At 38.4% G+C, this 21,943-nt stretch overlaps 1 protein-coding gene across 20 annotated transcripts in view; it reads right to left on the reverse strand.

Annotated features, from left to right (window-relative positions):
* Positions 1-21,943, reverse strand: part of EHBP1 (EH domain binding protein 1) — a 383,016-nt gene that overhangs the window by 95,643 nt on the left and 265,430 nt on the right. For all 20 annotated transcript variants that reach the window (XM_070069071.1, XM_070069064.1, XM_070069059.1 and 17 more), the window contains one exon: positions 17,975-18,118. In XM_070069071.1, coding sequence (XP_069925172.1) covers positions 17,975-18,118 — 144 coding nt within the window. The remainder of the gene's footprint in view (positions 1-17,974; positions 18,119-21,943) is intronic.

Here is a 21,943-nt window from a genome sequence, read left to right on the forward strand (position 1 = left end):
ATCCTCAGAGTCCTCAACATAAACAATCTGGCTCATACAGAGAATAAAAATCCCTAATTTATTCAATATATTATTGTATTTTAGATTTCTTTTTATAATAACTGATAATTGATGTCCTTTTAAAATGTTAATCTAATTTTTCCTAATAACAGACTGTTAATACATATAATTTGGGAAAATTAAAATTTTAGCTTGAAATTAATTTTAAACCCTTGATTTGTAGAAGTTAGCTGCTTAAAATGTAACAAATAAATAAATAAATTTAACCTTATACATATTTTATGATGATAAATACTTAGATATTTAGAATACCTATGTATGAAAACTACAGAAAAAGTTTCTATCAAGGACTACCAAAATCTCTGGTAATTTTAGTTAATGTTGGTTTTTTTTTTTCAATCAATTGGATGATAAACTGCTTCTTTTGTTATTTGGAAAAGATCTAGTAATCTTATTTCAATCTGCCACAATTATCTGCATGACAGACTATTGAAATCAATATTTTCAAATCAACATGAAAAGTACAAGGCTGACACCCTACCCTTCACTGGAACAAAAAATCTGTTAAAGCCTTATTTCCCACATTCTCTTAGTTCTACCAAATAAGCCATTTGGAGTTTTTTAAAGGCTAGCTAAACAAAACAAAAAAAGGTCACTGTATCTGTAGCTCTTTTGATTATTGGTCTTTGCCTTTAACTAACAACTAACCAAACTAAAACCCTGTCCCATATATACAGTTTTCCTTAGAAGAGTCAAACATTCCTGTGAAGCTTTAAAGACAGACACTGAAAACCATTCAGAAGTTACTGCTAACTTGCAGTCTGATTCCACTACCTGCTAAGTGAAACTGGGAGGCTTCTATATCAACTGAGTATAATGCGTGGGTCATTGTGCTGGCAAAATGAATATTAGGAGGAAAAGTCAAATAAGCTTTATGATAGCACTCTAATTCTTCTCTGATATTTCTTTTTCAAAAAAGCTTCCAAATATCTAGGAACTATCTGCAAACACAGTACATTGTTGTTGCAGAAAAAAAAAAAACCAAACATATTTATCAATTTATAAACTGTGTTTAAACTAATTAGATGGAAGATTCATTTAGATTCTCTTGTTATACAGATTTCATTTATAAAGTAGATTTTATTCATTTTTAAAAAATTTTATTTAAGTTATACAAGTTTCATGTATTTCATACATACAGATTTAGGAACATAATGATTATTCATTCTTAGAAAAAGTAATGTGAGGTGGATGTTGTAGCATAGCAAGTTATATATATGTATATAACTCTGACTTTCAAAAATAAATAAGTTTGTAAAAAAAAGCAAAAGAGAAGGCATGAAACATTTTCTTGAAAAGAATTACATTTTTCTTAGAGTTTGCATTTATATTATGTAATCAGGAAGGTTCTTTTGGATTCTAAAATGGCTAGACTTGCTGATGCTGACAAACTCCTGAACTGTACACTAAAAAAATGTTTTTCAGTACATATGAAAAATAATGAACACAAATTTCTTATCTAAAACTTATACTGGTAAAATGTAATGCCTGAAAATTCAGAGAGCAAAAGGCACAGGAAAAGAAAAATGAACTTACTTAGAAAATCTTGTGGTAAACAGAACTAAAAGATGTTTATTCTGGTGGCAAAATATTTAAGATATATCTTTTTATTTTAATTATTGCTAAAATATTCACTTGAGAGTCAGAGAGAGTCCATCTCCTGGTTTACTCCTCAAATGTGCACAACGGCCAGGATTAGGCTGGGGTGACCCCAAGAGCCAGGAACTCAGCCTAGGCCTCCCATGTGGGTCACAGGAATTACTGGAGCCATCACTGCTGCCTCCTAGGTTTTGTATTAGCAGGAAGCTGGTGTCAGGAACCAGAGCCAGCTTTCAAACCCAGGTATTCCAGTGTGAGATGTGGGCATCTTAACTGCTGCCAAAAATTTCTGAAACCTAGGCAATCATGTTTTAAATAATAAACACCTTCCATGAACTTTTAGAAGAGTCCTTTTAGATCACAGAAACCCACAGCAATGAAATCTATTGCCTATAGAAAAACAACTTCAGGGAACAAATGAAACAGGATAAATGAGAATCTAAAGGCACAAAGGTAAAAGTGAATCATATCCCGCCCCCCTCATCTACCAAAAACAAAATAAAACAAAAACAAAAAACCAAAACCCAAGGCAAACAGGGCAATGTGTAGTCTTACCAAGTTCTCACTGAAACATGCAATGGAAGTCCCAACGAAAATTAAGAAAAACTAAAGGTTTTATAGTATCTGTGTTTGTGAGTTGTCCTTTAAGAGAAACACTAACTACAAACTTTCCTGAAGATAACTTAAATAGGTTTGGACATAAGGATCCATCAAATAAGATTACAAAGAGTTGTTTTCAACATCTTAGAAATGGCTTCTGACTTGCTGCCTAAAGCTATATAACTTAGAAGAAGGAATATAGTGCTGTGATTCAAGGCAGAGCTGTGAGCTGAATTTGAATCATAGTCCCAGAATATGGGAAAACCTGGTATGTGTTAAAGATTTGGTGTATGCACACTATAATAACAAATGAAGATTTTATGTAGGTAGGATTCCAGAATAGTAAAAAATGGATGATACAGAGTACCTTAAATTCCAAAGTGGCAAAGGTAATTTCATCGACTTGAAACAAAGGAACACATTAACTTCTATTTAGTGATAATTTGTTCTGATTTAAAGACCTTCTGAGAGAGGGACAGGTGTTTGGCACAGCAGATAAGATACCACTTGGGATGCCTGCCTTCCAAATTGGAGTGCCTGGGTTCAAGTCTCATGTGGGAGACCCAGATTATGTTTATAGCTCCTGACTTCAGCTTTGGCCCTGCCTGGTTATTTGTAAGCATTCGGAGAATGAACCAGCAGATTGGAGTGCTTTCTGTCTACCTCTCCCTCATCCTTCTTCCCTTACTTCTCCACCCCCCAGACAAAAAAAGGATTGAAAAAAAAAATATATATATATATACACACACACACACTGTAAATTAAAGCACAAGTTAAAGAGCAAAATCAAAGTAAAAATATAGATATATTCCTAAATTAGATCCCAATCACTTTTGGGAGAGGAGAAATAGAGGGATTTAGAGCTGCTTTTCATTTACCAGAAGTCTCTGATCTCTGTAGAATGATGTATGTGGATGCTGACACATAAGTGAGGCTGACTATTAGTCATGGTTTGGGGTACTTCACCATACACACCTTTTAATTTGAGTTTCAAATGGCAGGGGGCAGGGATAGATTTTGTCTCCACTTTACAAATGGGAAAACATAATCAGAGAGATTAAGTAATTTCTTGTTCTAATATCACTTAACTAACATCTAATTGCTCCCGAGATGAAACTGGGACTTTTCCCTTACATTTTTGCTTTGTCAGCCATACTACTTTTCCAACACATGGACAGCATTGCCTAAATAATCACAATCTGTATGCATAAAAGCCACCCAGAAATGACTTTTAAAAAAGAGAATTTCAGAAAACAACTATGTCCCTGGAAAAGATATCAACCTGATATCCAGTTGCATTCTAAACTGAAAATCTGAGAATTAATGGCAAGATCTAACCTCCCCCATATTTGTGAAATTATACTTCTCTGATATTTTATATTCTCTTGAATAAATCATTTCAATTTTAGCTAGAAGTGCTACAGAGTATCAAGTGTCAAAATAAGAGCAACTGTCCTAGAACATGAAAGTAGTGTTTTTCCCAACACATGTACATAGGGTTTGACATCTGAAAAAATGAGCAAAGTAGAATGCATAAGAAAGGGTTTTCAATTGAGCTTAAACATTAACTGAAAAGCGGCTGCAATAATACCTAATATGCCACATGTTTTTCTTATAAAGAGCCTTCAAGAAGTTTTTAGAAAATGCACATTATAAAAACACTATGCGGGCCTGCTCCGAGGCTCAATAGGCTAATCCTCCACCTTGCGGCGCCGGCACACTGGGTTCTAGTCCCGGTCGGGGCGCCGGATTCTGTCCCGGTTGCCCCTCTTCCAGGCCAGCTCTCTGCTGTGGCCAGGGAGTACAGTGGAGGATGGCCCAAGTCCTTGGGCCCTGCACCCCATGGGAGACCAGGATAAGTACCTGGCTCCTGCCATCGGATCAGCGCAGTGCGCTGGCCGCAGGGTGCCGGCCACGGCAGCCATTGGAGGGTGAACCAACGGCAAAGGAAGACCTTTCTCTCTGTCTCTCTCACTGTCCACTCTGCCTGTCAAAAAAAAAAAAAAAAAAAAAACCACAAAACAAACAAACAAACAAACAAACAAAACCACTATGGATTTCATTTTTTTGCAGTAAAATAAACTTATCTTTTAATTCTTAATAAAAATAAACTTTATTAAAGAAGCTAAAGTTAACACAGAATAACACTTCTGAAATGGTATACCTATAAAGAAAAAGTTAAACATAAGCATGGTCTTAATTCCATACACTTATTGATTGACTGTGACAATTCTAAGTTGCTCACTTCATTTATCAATTCACAGAAAAGTCCTAGTCCTATCATGTTTATTCTCAGCCTCCTGCCCTGGCATCAAACTGATCCTGCTTCAGGCTCCACCTGGAGGACACACTCACGGTCCTGCCAGGACCTTCCTATAGAGCTGGGTTCTGACTTGAATTCAGCATCAGTTACCCAGTCAGAGCTTTTCCACCACTGGACAGGACAGTAAATAGTACTTCTTAGTCTGAGCAGAGTTAAGGAGGCTTTACCACAAGGACCTCAAAAATCCCTGAGCCTGCTTTCTCCCTGCAAAGCTGGGGAGGGGTAATGACAGGGCCAAGTGCTCTGGGGCACACAGGAGGGCAGGGGCTGCCTTAGGGGGCCATGTTTCTTGTGAGGAGCACAAGTGGAAGTGGCCAGCATGGACATCATGGAGAATTCCGGCTTTATTCTGTCAAGGCATGGGTGCCCATGGCGTACACTGTGGCACCCTTCTGCACCAGCCCAGCTGTGTTGGTTACGCAGTGGATCACTTTGGGGGCCAACTGTAAGGCACTCAGCTTCTCTCAACAGGTCTGATGATGACCCCAGGTTGCACGTTGGACCCATCTCATCCACGAAGAAGTCGGGATGATGTGCGGCTTCACAGGCAGGAATGGGATGTCACTGTGCCTCACAGTCTCCTTGTTGGGTAGGTCAGGTTCACACCCATCTTACTGAGCACCAGGGACAGGTCCATTTCCAGGGAGCTGGCCATTATCTTGTGAGCCAAGAAGCCTCTAGGGGAAGGCCAGAAAGTACAGAGCCCACTTGTGCAGATGGAAGAGGCCAGGTCCAGGAGTTCTGAGCAGCTTCCGGCCAGGATTGGAGGCAAGATATGAAGGGCCCCGCACACACAGAGTCATGCCCAGGCCGCAGCTTAATTCTATTTTTGAATAACATGTTTAATTATTCATTTAAAAGGCAGAGTTACAGAGAAAAGGAGAGAAAGAGATCTGCCATCTGTTGGTTCACTCCACAAATGACAGAAACAGCCAGGTTGAAGCTGGTAGCTTCATCTGGGTCTCCCACATGGGTGGCAGGGACTCAAGTACTTGGACCATCTTCTGTTGCCTTCTCAGGTGCATTAGCAGGGATCTGGATAGAAAGCGGAACAGCCAGGACATGAACTGGTGCCCATATGGAATGCCAGCATTGTAGGTGGCTTAACCCTTTACACCACAACACTAGCCCCTTAATTATATTTTTGCACACTTTGTAAAGCTTCTCCCTACATTGTGACTCTTACATTCCTCCTACTGAGTGGTATGGTCTATGACTTTTCTCTCTAACCTAAGTGGGACTTTGTGACTACTTAGGTCAAAATAATATAAGAGAAATGATGTTCTGTGACTTAAAGTTACAAGGAAACAATGAACAAACAAAAAGATGACCTATACGATGGGGGAAATGTTTATGTACCGGATAAGGGATTAATTTCCAAAATATATAAGGACCTATAACTCAATAGCCAAAAAACTAAAAACTGATAACCCAATTTAAAAATGGGTTGGGGTGCCAGGATTTAAGTCCTGGCTTTGCTCCCAATTCCAGCTTCTTGTTAGTGTACATCTTAGAGGCACAGGTGGTGGCTCAAGTAGTTGGGTCCCTGCCACCCACGCAGGATTCAGCTCTCAGGTTCAGTCGAACCCAGCTCCAGCTGTTGTAGGCATCTGGGAAGTGAAACAGTAGATGGGAGCTCTCTGTGTCTTTGACCTGAAATATATACTTTTTAAGTGGGCTTTTAAAATTTTTTAAAAACAAAGTGATAACTCAATTTAAAAATGAACTAAAGTTGGCGCCGCGGCTCACTAGGCTAATCCTCCGCCTTGCAGCGCCGGCACACCGGGTTGTAGTCCCGGTCGGAGCGCCAGATTCTGTCCCGGTTGCCCCTTTTCCAGGCCAGCTCTCTGCTGTGACCAGGGAGTACAGTGGAGGATGGCCCAAGTCCTTGGGCCCTGCACCCCATGGGAGACCAGGATAAGTACCTGGCTCCTGCCATCGGATCAGCGCGGTGTGCCGGCCTCAGCGCACCAGCCGTGGCGGCCATTGGAGGGTGAACCAACGGCAAAGGAAGACCTTTCTCTCTGTCTCTCTCTCTCACTGTCCACTCTGCCTGTCAAAACAAAAACAAAAACAAAAACAAAAACAAAACAAAAAAAAACCTAAGGACTTGACAGTTCCCCAAAGAAGACATACAAATGTCTAACAAGTATATGAAAAAATGTTTTATATCACTCATCATCAGGGCAATGTAAATCAAAACCACAATGAAACATCACTCCTTACCTGTTAGAATGGAATTATCTAAAAAACAAAATATATAATCATGGTTGGCTAGAATGTAGCAAAATTGAAACCCATGCACATTGTAGATGGGGGGAAAATGGTACAGTTGCTACAGAAAACTGTATGAGGCTGCTCAAAATAAATAAGTAAATAAGTGAATGAATGAATGGATGAATGAATAGAATACAGACCTGCCATATGATCTAGCAATCCCACTTTTGGATATTTATCTAAAATAACTGAAATCAAAGTCTTGAAGAATAGCACTCCAATGTTCATTCAAGCATATTCACAACAGTCAAGATGTAGAAACAATCCAAATATCAGTCAACAGATGAATGAATGGATAAAGAGAATGTGGTATATAAATACAGTAGAATCCTAATCAACCTTAAAAAAGGAAGTCTTTCATTATTCTTAAGTGTTTAAAATCCAATTGAAAATTGATCCCTGTTAAAAATAAGAGTGGGAATAAGAGAGGGAGGAGATGTACAGTTCGGCACACATTCCCTTGGACTTATCCCTAAGGGTAAAGCTAAAAATTTGCCATGGGACTCCAAATCCCATTATGTTTGCAGGTACCAATGCCATCTTACTAGTTAAAGTGATCAGTTTCAGTTCATAACTGATCATAAAGTAGGATTAAGTGTCAAAGGGATCACATAAGTAAGACCAAGTGTCTGCTAATAATAATTGATAGAATTAAAAAGGAGAGAATGATCCAACATGGGAAGCAGGACATACAGCAGACTCATAGAATGATAAATGCCCTCAACAGCACTCTGGCTTCAGAATAAGCCCTTAAGGCATTCAGATCTGGCTAAAAAGCCCATGAAAACATTTTAGGCATGGAAAGCTAAGACACTGTGTCAAAAAATGACCTACATGAATGATCCCTGTGAATGAGATCCCGGTGGAAAGAAAGGGCCATCAAAGAAGGAGGTACCTTTCTCTGAAGGGAGGAGAGAATTTCCACCTTGATTATGGCCTTGTCTAAATAATGTCAGAGTTTGTGGACTCAAAAGGCTTCCATAACCTTGGAAGCTCATGACAAGAGCCTTGGGTGATCACCAACATCATAAATAAGAGCGTAAATTGTTAATTCAACAACAGGAGTCTCTGTGCACTTGCTCCCCATGTAGGACCTCTGTTCTTAATGTGTTGTATTATGAGTATTAATGGTAAAACTAGTCTTCAAACAGTACTTTATACTTTGTGTGTCTGTGTGGATGCAAACTGTTGAAATCTTTACTTAGCATAGAGTTGATCTTCTATATATAAAGATCATTAAAAATGAATCTTAATGAAGAATGGAATGGAAGAGGGAGTAGGAGTTGGGATGTTTTGGCGGTGGGAGGCCGGGTATGGGGGAAGAATAGTTATAATCCAAAAGTTGTACTTATGAAATTTCTATTTATTAAATAAAAGCTTTATATAAAAAAGGAAGTCCTTCATATACTACAACATGGATGAACCTTAAAGACATTATACTAAGTGTTTAAATATTTCATACAATGAAAGAACTGGTTGCTAGGAGCTGAAGGGAGGAGGAAATGGGAAGTTACTAAACAGGCATAAAGTTTCAGTTAAACAAAATAAATAAGTCCTATAGACCTGTTATACAACACTGTCAATAAGATTGAATGATAAATTTAAAATGTGTTAAGAGGATAAAGTCTCATATTAAGTCTTCTTATCACAATAAAAGAATTATTTCAGAATGTTTTCATTTTGCTGCCTTTTATACATACTAAACACTTCGCATAGTTCTTGTTAAATTTATTCTTACATAGACTATTTATTTTAAAAGATTCATTTATTTGAAAGGCAGAGTTACAGAGAGATGGGGAGAGACAGAGTGTGAGAGAGGGAGAAAGAGATAGAAATCTTCCATTCACTGGACCAGGCCAAAATCAGGAGCCTGGAACTCCACATGGGTAGCAGGGCCCAACAACTTGGGCCATCTTCCGCTGTTTTCCCAGGCACATTAGCAGGGAGCTGGATGGGAAGTGGAGTAGCCAGGACTCATATGGAATGCCGGAGTCACAAATGATGGCTTTACCCACTGTACTACAACACTAGCCCAGAATATTATTTATTTTTGATACTACTGTAAAGAGTCCTTTTAAACTTTGCTGCCTTTTATACATAGTAAACACATTTTTTAAATAAACTTTTTGAGGTATAATTCACATATAGTAACATGTACCTATTTGAAGTTTGATGAGTTTTGACAAAGGTATACACTTGTATATTCACAAAGATAATGAAGTTATACATCCCTTGTATCCCTAGAAAATCTGCTCATATTCCTTAGAAGTTAATCCCAACTACTCTGATCCCAGGAAACACCTGATCTGCTTTCTGCTACTTTACATTAGTTTTGTCTGCTGTAGAATTTTATGTAATATCATACTTATCCTCTTTTGTGTTCTCAGCATAGTATTTCTGAGATTTATATATTGCTATATTTTGTGTCTCAGTGGCTTGTTCATCTGTGTTGCCATGTAGCACAGGTTGATTAATTCTTATCCAAAATGCTTGGAACCAGAAGTGTTTCATATATTGATGTTGCCTGGATTCTACAAAATTTGAGCACCCCTAATCTGATAATCCAATTTTCCTAATCCTAGTATTAATATAATCCTACTCTGAAAATAATAATCAAAATCTTCAGATTTCAGATTTTTGGATTAGGGGTGTTCAATTTGTATTCTGTTGTATGGATATATCACGCTGCGCTTATTCTTTTATCTGTTCAGGAGCATTTTATTTTGTCTAGTTCCTAAGTACTAGTGATAAAATTGCTGTAAACATTTGTGTACAAATTTTTATGTGGACATATGTTTTTAGTATTTTTCAGTAAATATGAATGAAACTGCTAGGTCATGCAGTAAGTGCCAGTTTAACTTACACGAAATGGGCCAACTGTTTTTCCACCAGTAGTATTTGAGTTCTAGTTGCTCCATATTGTTGCCAACATTTGTTACTGCCAGTCTTCTAAATTTTAACCTTTCTTTTAGGTGTAAGGTGGGATCTCAAGGTAGATTTAATTTGTATTTCCTTGATAACTGATGATGCCGAAGATCATTTTTATGTGCTTCTTGGTCATTTGGGTATATTCTTGCAATATAATTTATTTTTGAATATTAATTTTGTACCCAGTTATTTTGATAACCTTACTTTTTTAGCTTAATAATTTAGTGTATTTTTTAAAATTTTCTATGTACAAATAATTTCTAGTGAATGATGGTGGTTTTATTTTTCCCTTTTCACACCTTAGACCTTTTATTTCTTCTACTTGTCATAGGATTTTTCACTGTGATGTTGAATAGAAGTGATAGTGAACTTCCCTATCTTTTATTTTGTTTCAAATGGAAAGCTTTAATGTTTCATAATTAAGTACAATGTTTTCTATAGGAGTTTAATAGATATATTTTATTAATGAAGTTTTCTGTTCCCAGTTGGTAAGAATTACATTTTATTTCTCCTCTGGACCATGAATCAGTGTTGACATTTTTCAAACTTCTTTTGGGGGGTTATATATTGAAATTATTGTTCTGGGAGATGCATTGTGGGGCTGCAGGTTAAATTGCTGCTTGGGATGCCAGTATTCTATATTGGAGTACTGGTTTGAGTCCAGGCTACAACACTTCTGATCTTGCTTACTATTAAATGCACCTGAGAGACAGCAGATGATGGCTCAAATGCCTAACTCCCTGCCACCTATATGGGAGACTGGGATGAAGTTCCTGGATGTTGGTTGCAGCCTTTCCCAGCCGAAGCTAGTGAAGGCATTTGGGGAGTGAATCAGTGGATGAAAAATCTTTCCTTCTCTCTGTTACTCTGCCTTTCAAATAAATAAATAATTTGCTCAAAAATGTTTAAAAATTTATTTGACACAGTGAGAAAGAGAGAGAGAGAGGGAGAGAGAGAGGTCTTCCTTCTGTTGGTTCACTCCCCAAATGGCAGCCACAGCTGGTGCTGCGCTGATCCAAAGCCAGGAGCCAGGTGCTTCCTTCTGGTCTCCCACGAGGATGCAGGCGCCCAAGCACTTGGGCCATCCTCCACTGCCCTCCCGGGCCGCAGCAAAGAGCTGGACTGGAAGAGGAGCAACCGGGACTAGAACCTGGTGCCCATATGGGATGCCGGTGCTGCAGGCGGAGGATTAACCAAGTGAGTCATGGTGCTAGCCCCTAAAATTTATTGTTTTACTTTTCTTCTTTATTCTGTTAATGTGGTTACTTACTTTGCTTGAGTTTTGAAATATTAAGTAATTTAGTACTCTAGAATACACTCAAATTGCTCATTATTTATTAACCTTTTTATATATCTCTGTTGAACTTGTTAAAATATTAATGTTCATTTATGATTTTTGCATCTATGTTCATAACTGAGACTGGCCACTAATTTTCCTTTCTTACAGTAAACTTGAGGTGATTTTGTTTAAAAAATTTTAAGAGGAGCCAGTGTTGTGACGCAGTAAGTTAATCCTCCACCTGCAGCATCAGCATCCCAAATGGGCACCGGTTCTAGACCCGTCTACTTCTCTTCCGATCCAGCTCTCTGCTATGGCCTGGGAAAGTAGTAGAAGATGGCCCAGGTACTTGTGCCCCTGCACCTGCGTGGGACATGCAGAAGAGGCTCCTGGCTCCGAATTGGCTCAGCTCCAGCCATTGCAGCCATTTGTGGAGTGAACCAGTGGACAGAAGACCTTTCTCTCTGTCTCTACCTTTGTCTGTCTGTAACTCTACCTCTCAAATAAATAAATAAAATCAGAAAAGGAAGGAAGGAAGGAAGGAAGGAAGGAAGGAAGGAAGGAAGGAAGGAAGGAAGGAAGGAAGGAAGGAAGAAAAGAGCATAAGAATATCATACATGTCTGCCTTATTATCTTGGGATATTTGTTCTTGTAAGCCAGTCACTATACTATAAAAAAGCCCAAACTACAGAAGCAGAGAGACCAAACAGACAGCCCACATGAAGGTGTCCCAACTGACAATCCATCAGAAGTCCAAGTGGAAAGCCGCCCTGGACATCATGGAACAGAAACAAGCCACTCCCAGTATGTCTTGTTGGAATGCCAAATACTTGTAACTCTATGAACTATTGTAATAAAATGGTTGCTTTATGTCAATAGTTTTTTTTTTAATGCAGAAATAGGTAACCTAAAAGAGGAAGAATAGGGAAATATCATTAAGATTGTTCAAACCATAGTTTTACAAGAATTAGAGTACATCTTTGAGCACATGTGAAATGCATGTAACAAAGTAATTCAGCTGGCACGTAGCTAGCCAGATACATGCCATGGAGTTGCTCTTTCTGGGAAAAAAAGTACTGACATACAAATGTAAGAGAGCTAATTTGGGCAGGTGTCATAGTGCAGTATGCTAAGTCACAGCTTGCAGTGCTGGTATTCCATATCGGTGCTAATTCGAGTCCCAGCCACTCCATTTTTGATCCAACTGCCTCCTGGTATACCTGGGGAAGCCCTGAGAAAGCAGTGGAAAATGGCTCAGGCCCTTGGGCCCCTGCACCCATGTAAGAGACGTGGAAGAAGCTCTAGGTTCTTGGCTTCGGCGTGGTCCAGCTCTGGTTGTTGTGGCCATCTGGGAAGTGAATCAGCAGATGGAAGCTCGCTCTCTGTCTCTCCTTCTGTCGTTCTATAACTCTAATTTCAAATAAATAAATATATCTTTAAAAAGAAAAAGCTAACCTAATTTATGTCAGTAGTCAAAGGAACAATGATATATTTTATGAGACACTATGATAATTTTGTAGGAGTTTCAAACAGTGGTCATCAAGAACTTCATGTCTTCTCAACGTGATCAGGAAATCAACCATTTATTCCACACCTAGGTTCAAACTAATATCATTAACTATAAAATTGAAGATTTCTTTCTGTGTTTCTCTCTACAGAGATACTAAAATACAATCCTAGTTTAAAAGAATTGGGGTATGCTAAGAAGACAATTTGTTGAAAATATTCTTTTTGGATAACAAAAATTTCTTTAAAAACATTTATCTTAATATGTATATGTTTAATACAGAAAGGGGGGAAAACACTTGTAAGTCATTTGTATTTCTGATGCTTTTTCTTTCCTGTGCTTTTCAAAGCATATACAAAACACAGCATATAGTATTTCAAAATGGAGTTCATATGCTATATATGATTTCAAATCTTTTTTTCTGAACAAATGACATTGTGAGCATTTTTCCACATCCTTAAAATATTCCTTCAGAATTATTCCTGAAAATAATAACTTTAATGGTTACTTAAGACCTATATGTATTTATTGTAATTTATGTAATCATCCTCCTGTTTTTGAGCACTTAGGGCATTTTTGAAATTTTTGCTACTATCAATAACATTGTGATAAAAATCTGTATACTGATTTTCCTTAGTGGAATTACTTTGTAAAAGGAATGAGCATTTAAATTTTTTAAAAAATGTATTTTAATTTTTTTAATTTGAAAGGCACAGATGGAGAGAAAGATAGACAAAGATAGACACAAACAGATCTTCCATTCACTGGTTCATTCCCCAAATGCCTGCCAACAGCAGGGGCTTGGCCAGGCCAAAGCCAGAGGTCGAGAACTCAATGTCTCCCACATATGTGGCAGGGACCCAACCACTTGAGCCATCATCTGGTGCCTTCCAGAATGCACCTTAGCTGGAAGCTGGAATTAAAAAGCAGAGCTGCATCCTGATATGGGATGCATGTGTCCCAAGCATTTTCTTGAATTGCTGCTCCAAATGCTCATCTTCCTCCTCCTTTTTTATTTGTTAACAAAGATGATGATCCTCTTTTATTTTAAAATTATATATTATTATTTTAAGAGTTTATCTATTTGAGAGATGAAAGAAAGAGGGAAACAGAGAGACAGAGCTCTCAACCACTGGTTCACTCTTAAAATGTCTGTAATGGCAGGAGTTAGGCCAAGATGAAGTCAGGCACTGGGAACTCAGTCCAGGTGTTGCACATGGGTGGCAGGAACCCAATTACTTGAGCCATCACCACTGCTTCCCAGAGTCCACACTACCAGGAATCTGGAGTCAGAAGCCAGAGGCAGGTATCAAATCTAGGCACTCCAATATGGGATGCTGGCATCTTAACCAGTGTCTTCACCTAACAGGCCAAATGCCTGTCCCAAGTTTTCTCGATGAAGTTTAATTCCTTGCATCCATTCAGTAGTGCAAAAGCATTTAACTTAATAAATTCTTTTTTCTCCCAAAGAAACCTTTTATTTAATGACTACAAATTTCATAATTACAACTTTAGGAATATAGTGATTCTTCCCACCATAGCTACCCTCCTACATAATATAGCATCTAAGTAAAATGTAAAATATCTGAGATAGAAGATGTTTCAGTAAGTAATTAGGATGTACAATTTGTACTAATACAACATAGGTAAAAGTTTTCATTTGGGAAATAAAAAGTACAAGTCAAATTACAGGTGCTTTGTAGAAATAAGTTCAGCCTTATGAGTCAGAGCACTGGAACTCTAGGTTAGTTTTCTTTGTGATTTTAGGTAAATTTAAACATCATTTGCAACTCATTTTCCTAATCTCTACAATAAAATCTATTTCTACCTCATAAGGAAGTCAGAAAACAAATAAGACCATACCTTTCTCTCTGTCTCTCTTTCTCACTGTCTAACTCTATCTAAAAAAAATTAAAAATAAATAAATAAATAAATAAAAGGGCCGGCGCCATGGCTCACTTGGCTAATATTCCGCCTGCAGCACCAGCATCCCATATGGGCGCCATGTTCTAGTCCCAGCTGCTCCTCTTCCAGTCCAGCTCTCTGCTGTGGCCCGGGGAAGGCAGTGGAGGATGGCCCAAGTGCTTGGGCGCCTGCACCTGCGTGGGAGACCAGGAGGAAGCACCTGGCTCCTGGCTTCGGATTGGCGCTGCGTGCTGGCTGTAACAGCCATTTGGGGGGGTGCACTAATAGAAGGAAGACCTTTCTCTCTCTCTTTCTCACTAACTCTATCTAAAAAATTAAAAAAAAAAAAAAAGACTATATAGAGGTCAGTGCTGTGGTGTAGCAGGTAAAGCTACTGCTTGCAATGCCAGCATCCCATATGGGTGCTAGTTAGATTCCTGGTTGCTCCACTTGCAATCCAGCTCTCTGCTATGGCCTGGGAAAGCAGTAGAAGATGGCCCAGTGCTTGGGCCCCTGCACCCATGTGTGAGACCTGGAAGCCTGGTTCCTGGCTTCATATCATCCCAACTCCAGCTGTTATGGCCATTTAGGGAGTGAACCAGCAGATAGAAGACTTCTCTCTTTCTCTCTCTGCCTCCACTTCTCTGTAATGCTGCCTTTCAAATAAATAAATACATCATAAAAAAAAGAAGGTAATATAACAAAATATTTTAAGAATATAATCTTTCAATTCCTAATTCTGACATCTATTATTTATGTGACTGTGGGCAATTCATGTATTTGTTTTTGTGTTAGTTTTCTCAATTATAAAATGGGGATGATAATAAATACCTTAAATAATTGTTGTGATGACTAAACAATAAAATCTAAATTAAAGCACTTAGAATCTTGCTTCACACATACCAAGTACTCAATAAATATTATATAATAACTAGTAATTTATGTAAAAGTGATACATAGGTAAAATGCTTTCTTTAAAAAAAGATTTATTTCTTTATATATTTGAAAGACAGAGTGGCAGAGGGTGGGGGAAAGAGAGAGAAAACATCATCTTCCATTTGCTAGTTCACTCCTCAAATGTCTACAATAGCTGGGGCTGGGCCAGGCCAAAGCCAGCAACCCAGAACTCCAACCAAGACTCCTCTGTGGCTGGCAGGAGTCCAGGTAGTTGGGCCTTCCTCTGCTGCTTTCCCAGGTACATCAGGATAGAGCTGGATCAGAAGCAGAACAGCCACAACTCCAAACAGTGCTACGACATGGGATTCTATCACAAGCGGTGGCTTAATCTGCTATGCCACAATGCAGGCCCTGGTAAAATCAGTTTTTAAATCCACTTGGCAAGCAGATCATTTAAATATAAAATAAAATATTCTGAATTGAAAATCAAGTTACAGTTATTTTATCTTTAAACTTCATTATTGTACTTTTAAATTATATTCTAAAAGAAAAAATAAAGGTACAAATTTTACACAATTTTTAAAGCCTGGAAGAATTATAAAACAAAGTTTATCACAAATATAAACAAAATAACTTTCATTTTAGAGAAAATACTATTTCAGTGGTATTCCACTTGACCAGATTTGTCTTATCCACCAAATATTCGTTCAAATATCCTCTCCTCAAGTCATTCAAGCCCCTGCCTTCTCAAATTACCTTCTACAATATTATGCAATTTTCACTGTAATTACCTTGCTTATTTATTTGTTGTTATCTGTCCTTCCCAGGATATAAAGCCATGAAGGGAGAAACTCAATCTTTCCTGTCACTGAATAGACACAATTCAGACACTCCCAAAATGTCTGGCAAATGATTGACTCAACAAATTGATGAAAGATGGCTAAGCACTGAAAAAGCTAACATGAGACTACAAGATCTTCCTTAGTAAGAATAGTCATCTAGATTAGCATTTTTTGAATTTTTTAAAAAAATATGTATTTATTTTCATCTACTTGAATGACAGAGAGATTTTTCCATCAGCTAGCTAACTCCCCAAATGCCAGGCTGAAGCCAGAAGCCCAGAACTCTACCCAACGTGGTGGCAGGGGCCCAAGCACCTCCCTGAATGCATTCGTAGGAAGCTGGATCTAGGGCAGAAGAGAAAGAACTCAAACTGGCACTCTGATATGGAATATGGCTATCTTAAGAAGTAGCTTAGGGCTGGCCCCGTGGCTCACTAGGCTAATCCTTTGCCTTGTGGCGCCGGCACACCGGGTTCTAGTCCCAGTCGGGGCACCGGATTCTGTCCCAGTTGCCTCTCTTCCAGGCCAGCTCTCTGTTGTGGCCAGGGAGTGCAGTGGAGGATGGACCAAGTGCTTGGGCCCTGCACCCACATGGGAGACCAGGATAAGTACCTGGCTCCTATCATCGGATCAGCGCGGTGTGCCGGCCACAGAGCGCCGGCCACGGTGGCCATTGGAGGGTGAACCAATGGCAAAGGAAGACCTTTCTCTCTATCTGTCTCTCTCACTGTCCACTCTGCTTGTCAAAAAAAAAAAAAAAAAGAGAAGAGAAGAAGTAGCTTAGTACACTGCACAATGACAGTCTCTCTCAAACTATTTCATCATGATCCAAGGTTTAAAAATGTATTTTTTTTCAATATCCAGTAAGCACACACACTCATACAACCAAATTTCACAAAAAATACCATGCTTATATATATATAGTGAATTTTGATATTTTCTATTCCATTCTATACTTTTTCATTAAAAATAAATTTTGTAGCCCACTAAAATGATTTTACATCCAATTATGGTATAAAGCCTTGAATTTGAAAAACAGTATTTAAGGTCAGAAGTTAGAAAATCGGTCTCTGCAAAGCCTTAAAACAAATATGCAATTTTATGTATACATGAGTTTGGTGGTGGGGTAGAGGTTGCCAGTTTTTAGGTTCATGAAAAGGTTTATGTATCCTTAAACTTAAGTGCTTCTACTATCATATAATCATTATTATCTGAGAAGCACTGCACATAAACATGTATAAAAATATGGTTTAATGCAGGGATGGTAGTATCTGATAAGAAAGAGCACTGGCTCTGGAATCTAAAAATGGCCTAGTGCAAATCTTATATTCATCATTTATTGACTCTTTGTGACCCTGTATAAGTTACCTTACCTACTGGTCTCAATTTTCTCAACTGGAAAGTAGTTTGGATATCTTGAGGAGTAAAGTAAAACATTTCCAAGAAAATTAACTTCCATACACAAAAAACAAATCTTAAAGTACTATAGTTATCAAACATAAACTAACAGAAAAAAAGATTCATGTAAATATCAAAATTATATTCCAGGATCTTACTTTTCCTCATAGCTAACATGCTGTGTAGGAATAATGACAGCATTTTCCTACAGTTATGAACTTATCAGTTTAGTAAGTGTACCAAGTACCCATAATGTACCAAGTAATTTAGCAAAGTACCAAGCTAATTTAGCAAAGATACAAGCAAACACCCATAATTACAAGAAGCAACTAATGGTTTTTTCAATGAGCATTTCTCACATCACTTAGCTGGCTGCTGCAGAGTGGTGTGGCTGTGGTGGTATTCTGCTTATTGCCTGCTTTTAAAGCTGCATCTCTTCTTGCTTGTTCAAGCAGAACTCTTGCTCTCTCTTTAAGTTCTTCTTGTCTGGATAACATTCGATGCTTAAAAGGAAAGATACAGAATTAGAAGCCAAAAAATAAGGAATATGTAATCTACATTTGTAAACTAATTAAAGTTAACCAATCTCTTGAAATAACAGGGGTCAGAAATCAGACTGTAGCTCCTTGAGATCATGAGATTACCTACAGAGAACATTAATGTTGACTAGAAACTGTGGAATAAATACATAAATCATGACATAAAAGAAACATGTCTTTACTGCCTAAAACTGTATTAAATCTAATTATACTTTGATTAGAACACATTTCCATAAAGCATAAAGCCCATACATATATTCCATCTATTTTTTGCATTTGCTCATATAGAATAATTTGGTAGTCAAAGACATTTTTTAAAGTTCACAGTTTTACATATTTATTTGTTTTAAAATGTTATTTATTTTAGAGGCAGAAAGAGAGAGACAGAGAGAGAGACAGAGAGAGATAAATATATACACAAACAGAAAGGGTTCCCATTTTCTGTTTCTTTCCCCAAATACTACAATAGCTGGGGTTGGGCCACAACAGACCCAGGGGCCAGGAATGCAGTCCAGGTCTCCTACCTGGGAGGTACAAATTACTTGGACCATCACCACTGCCTCCCAGCATCTGCACTAGGGGGAAGTCGAAGCTGGAAATCTAACCCAGGCACTCTAATATACGAGATGTGGGTGTCCTGTCAGGCTAAACACCCACTATCCAGTTTTATTTTTATAGTCTTAAAGAATTATATGTTCCAAATTTGTATGTTGATAGATTTTAAATACCTATGGCAATAATCCTTTAAGTTCTTGACAATTAATATTTATAGAAAATTCAAAACTACTATATTTTGTAAAAAAAAAAGTCTAGTTTTTTTTTCCATTCCTCATTCTCCTTTTAAGAAAACCACTATACCATATGTTCTTCCAGATTAATTTGTAATTTTAAATTTTTAAATATTGTTTATTTATTTATTTAACATATTTGAAAGGCAGAGAGACAGAGTTTTTAAATTCAATGGTTCACTCCCAAAATGCCTGCAACAGCCACAGTTAAGACAGGCCAAAGCCAGGAACCTAAAACTCAATCCAGGTCTCTCACAACAGTGGAGGGGATACAACTACATGACCCATCACCCCACTGCTTCCCAGGGTAGACATTATTAGGAAGCTGCAGGCAGGAGCAGAGCTGGGACTTGAACAGAACACAGACATGCTACATATGGGATGTGGGTGTCCCAAGTAGCATCCACCAAACACCTACCCCTAGTATGTAAATTTAGAATATATTTGAAGGACAATTGATATTGGCCATCAGTGAAAATCAGTTCTTAAATAGCGGCACTAAAAAAAAAATGGCAGCACTAACCCAAAAAACAAATATCCATACTCCTTTTAGTCCAAATTACTAGTACTTGGTACTAGAGAGACATAAAGACACTGAGAAAACAAGCTTCCACTCTATTTCCAAATATCTGCCACAGCCAGGTCTGGGGTGGGCCAGGTCTCCTATGTAGGTAACAGGAATCCAATTACTTGAGCAATCATTGCTGCCTCCAAGGTTTTGCTTTGGCAGGACTGAAATCAGGAGTTGGAGTCAGGTATCAGACTCAGGTACCCTGCAGTGGGATACTGGCAACTTAAGCACCATCTGAACCACTGATAGTTAAATGTCTTTTACTTCCCTTTCATTGCACAGTTTTGGTTCAATCATAAGTAGTACTTATGGTCGAGGAAAAGAAAAGCAGTAAATCTATTACTTTATTTGATATTATGTAAAATTAAAATGATCTGTATCTCATTTTTGGGTTTCTCTGTGACCTTTATATTTTAACTATCTAAAATTCTTTATATAAGCAAATAAGGCAATATTTTCCTTAAATTGTATAAGTAATTTGGTTTTCAGTATATTCATAAGACTGTGATCTATTACTATAACCCAATTCCAGAACATTTTCATCACTTAAGATTTTAAGGGTACTAATACTAATTTACATTAGTATGTAGTATGTAATGTAAATTACTAAACAAAATAGATACAAATGAAATATACCTGGTAATGACAGATTCTAAGTTCATAGTGACAGAGTTTAACAGAATTTGTCACTGCATTTTGATTGATTACAAAATGAATACTTTCTCAAACCAGACACAATTAATCAAATGAATTCTGAATTTTGATGTAAGATCTCTCTTCCACTATTAATAAGAAATGTAAAACTTTTTTTTAAACATTGCTTTCAACTTCCTTTTTTTTTTAATTTTTTTTTTTTTAAATTTTTTGACAGGCAGAGTGGACAGTGAGAGAGAGAGAGAGAGAGAGAAAGGTCTTCCTTTGCCGTTGATTCACCCTCCAATGGCTGCCGCGGCCAGTGCGCTGTGGCCGGCGCACCGTGCTGATCCGATGGCAGGAGCCAGGTGCATCTCCTGGTCTCCCATGGGGTGCAGAGCCCAAGCATTTGGGCCATCCTCCACTGCACTCCCGGGCCACAGCAGAGAGCTGGCCTGGAAGAGGGGCAACCGGGACAGAATCCGGTGCCCTGACCAGGACTAGAACCTGGTGTGCCGGCACCACAGGCGGAGGATTAGCCTGGTGAGCCATGGTGCCAGCAAGAAATGTAATACTTAAAAACTACACATCTCATATTGGAGTACCTGGGTTTGATATCCAGCTCCTGGTTCCAGTTTCCTCCAGTTTCTCCAGTGGAGACCCTAGGAGACAGTAGCTGATGGCTCCAGTATTGGTTTTCTACAACCTTTGTGATACCTGGATTGACTATCCTGTTTCTGGATTTGGCCCTGCCTAGTCCTGATTATTGCAGATACTTGAGGAGTAAAACCAGCAGACTAGAGTCCTGTCTCTGTATCTCAAATAAAAATACACACACATATGCCCACACACATCCATATCACAAAACTACCCTATATTTTATTACATGATGTTTAAGACCTTTGCAGTTAAAGAAACCTAAATTTAAATGTCAGTTAAAATGTCAATTCCAATACTTAATTGCAGGCAAATTGCTCAATCGCTCTAAGCCAGTTTCTTCATTCATAAAACAGGGATTAAAATAGATCAACTCTCATAAGGACAATGTACAAATTAAGTAATAGAGTAAAATATTGAGCACTGGCATACAGTATATATTGGATAAATATTAACTATTTTTGAAGATTTCTTTATTATTTATTTGAAATTCAAAGTGATAGAGATGAAGTGACAGAGATCTTTCTTTTTTTTTCCTTTGACAGAGTTAGACGGTGAGAGAGAGAGATAGAGAGAAGTCTTCCTTCCATTGGTTCACTCTCCAAATGGCCGCTATGGCTGGTGCGCTGCGCCGATCCAAAGCCAGGAGCCAGGTGCCTCTTCCTGGTCTCCCATGTGGGTACAGGCACCCAAGGATTTGGGCCATCCTCCGCTGCCTCCCTGGGCCACAGCAGAGAGCTGGACTGGAAGAGGAGCAACCAGGACTAGAACCTGGTGCCTTATGGGATGCTGGCGCTGCAGGTGGAGGATTAACCTAGTGAGTCACGGCCATGGCGCTGCCCCCCCCCCTTTTTTTTATTTGACAGATAGAGTTAGATGGTGAGAGAGAGATAGAGAAAGGAGAGATCTTTTATCTATCGGTTCACTTCTGAAATACAATAGCTAGACTTAGACCAGACTGAAGCCAGCAGCCAGGAACTCCATTTGGGTCTACTACCCAGGTGGCAAGAACACAAGTATTGGGCCTGGCATTGTGGCACAGCAGGTGAAGCCACGCCATACCTGTGATGCCAGCAAGGGCATCAGCAAGAAGCTAAATTGGAAGTGTGGAGTAGCCAGGACTCAAACCAGGCACTTCAT

Source organism: Oryctolagus cuniculus, chromosome 2 (assembly GCF_964237555.1).
Source record: "Oryctolagus cuniculus chromosome 2, mOryCun1.1, whole genome shotgun sequence".
NCBI classification, from domain to species: Eukaryota; Metazoa; Chordata; class Mammalia; order Lagomorpha; family Leporidae; genus Oryctolagus; species Oryctolagus cuniculus.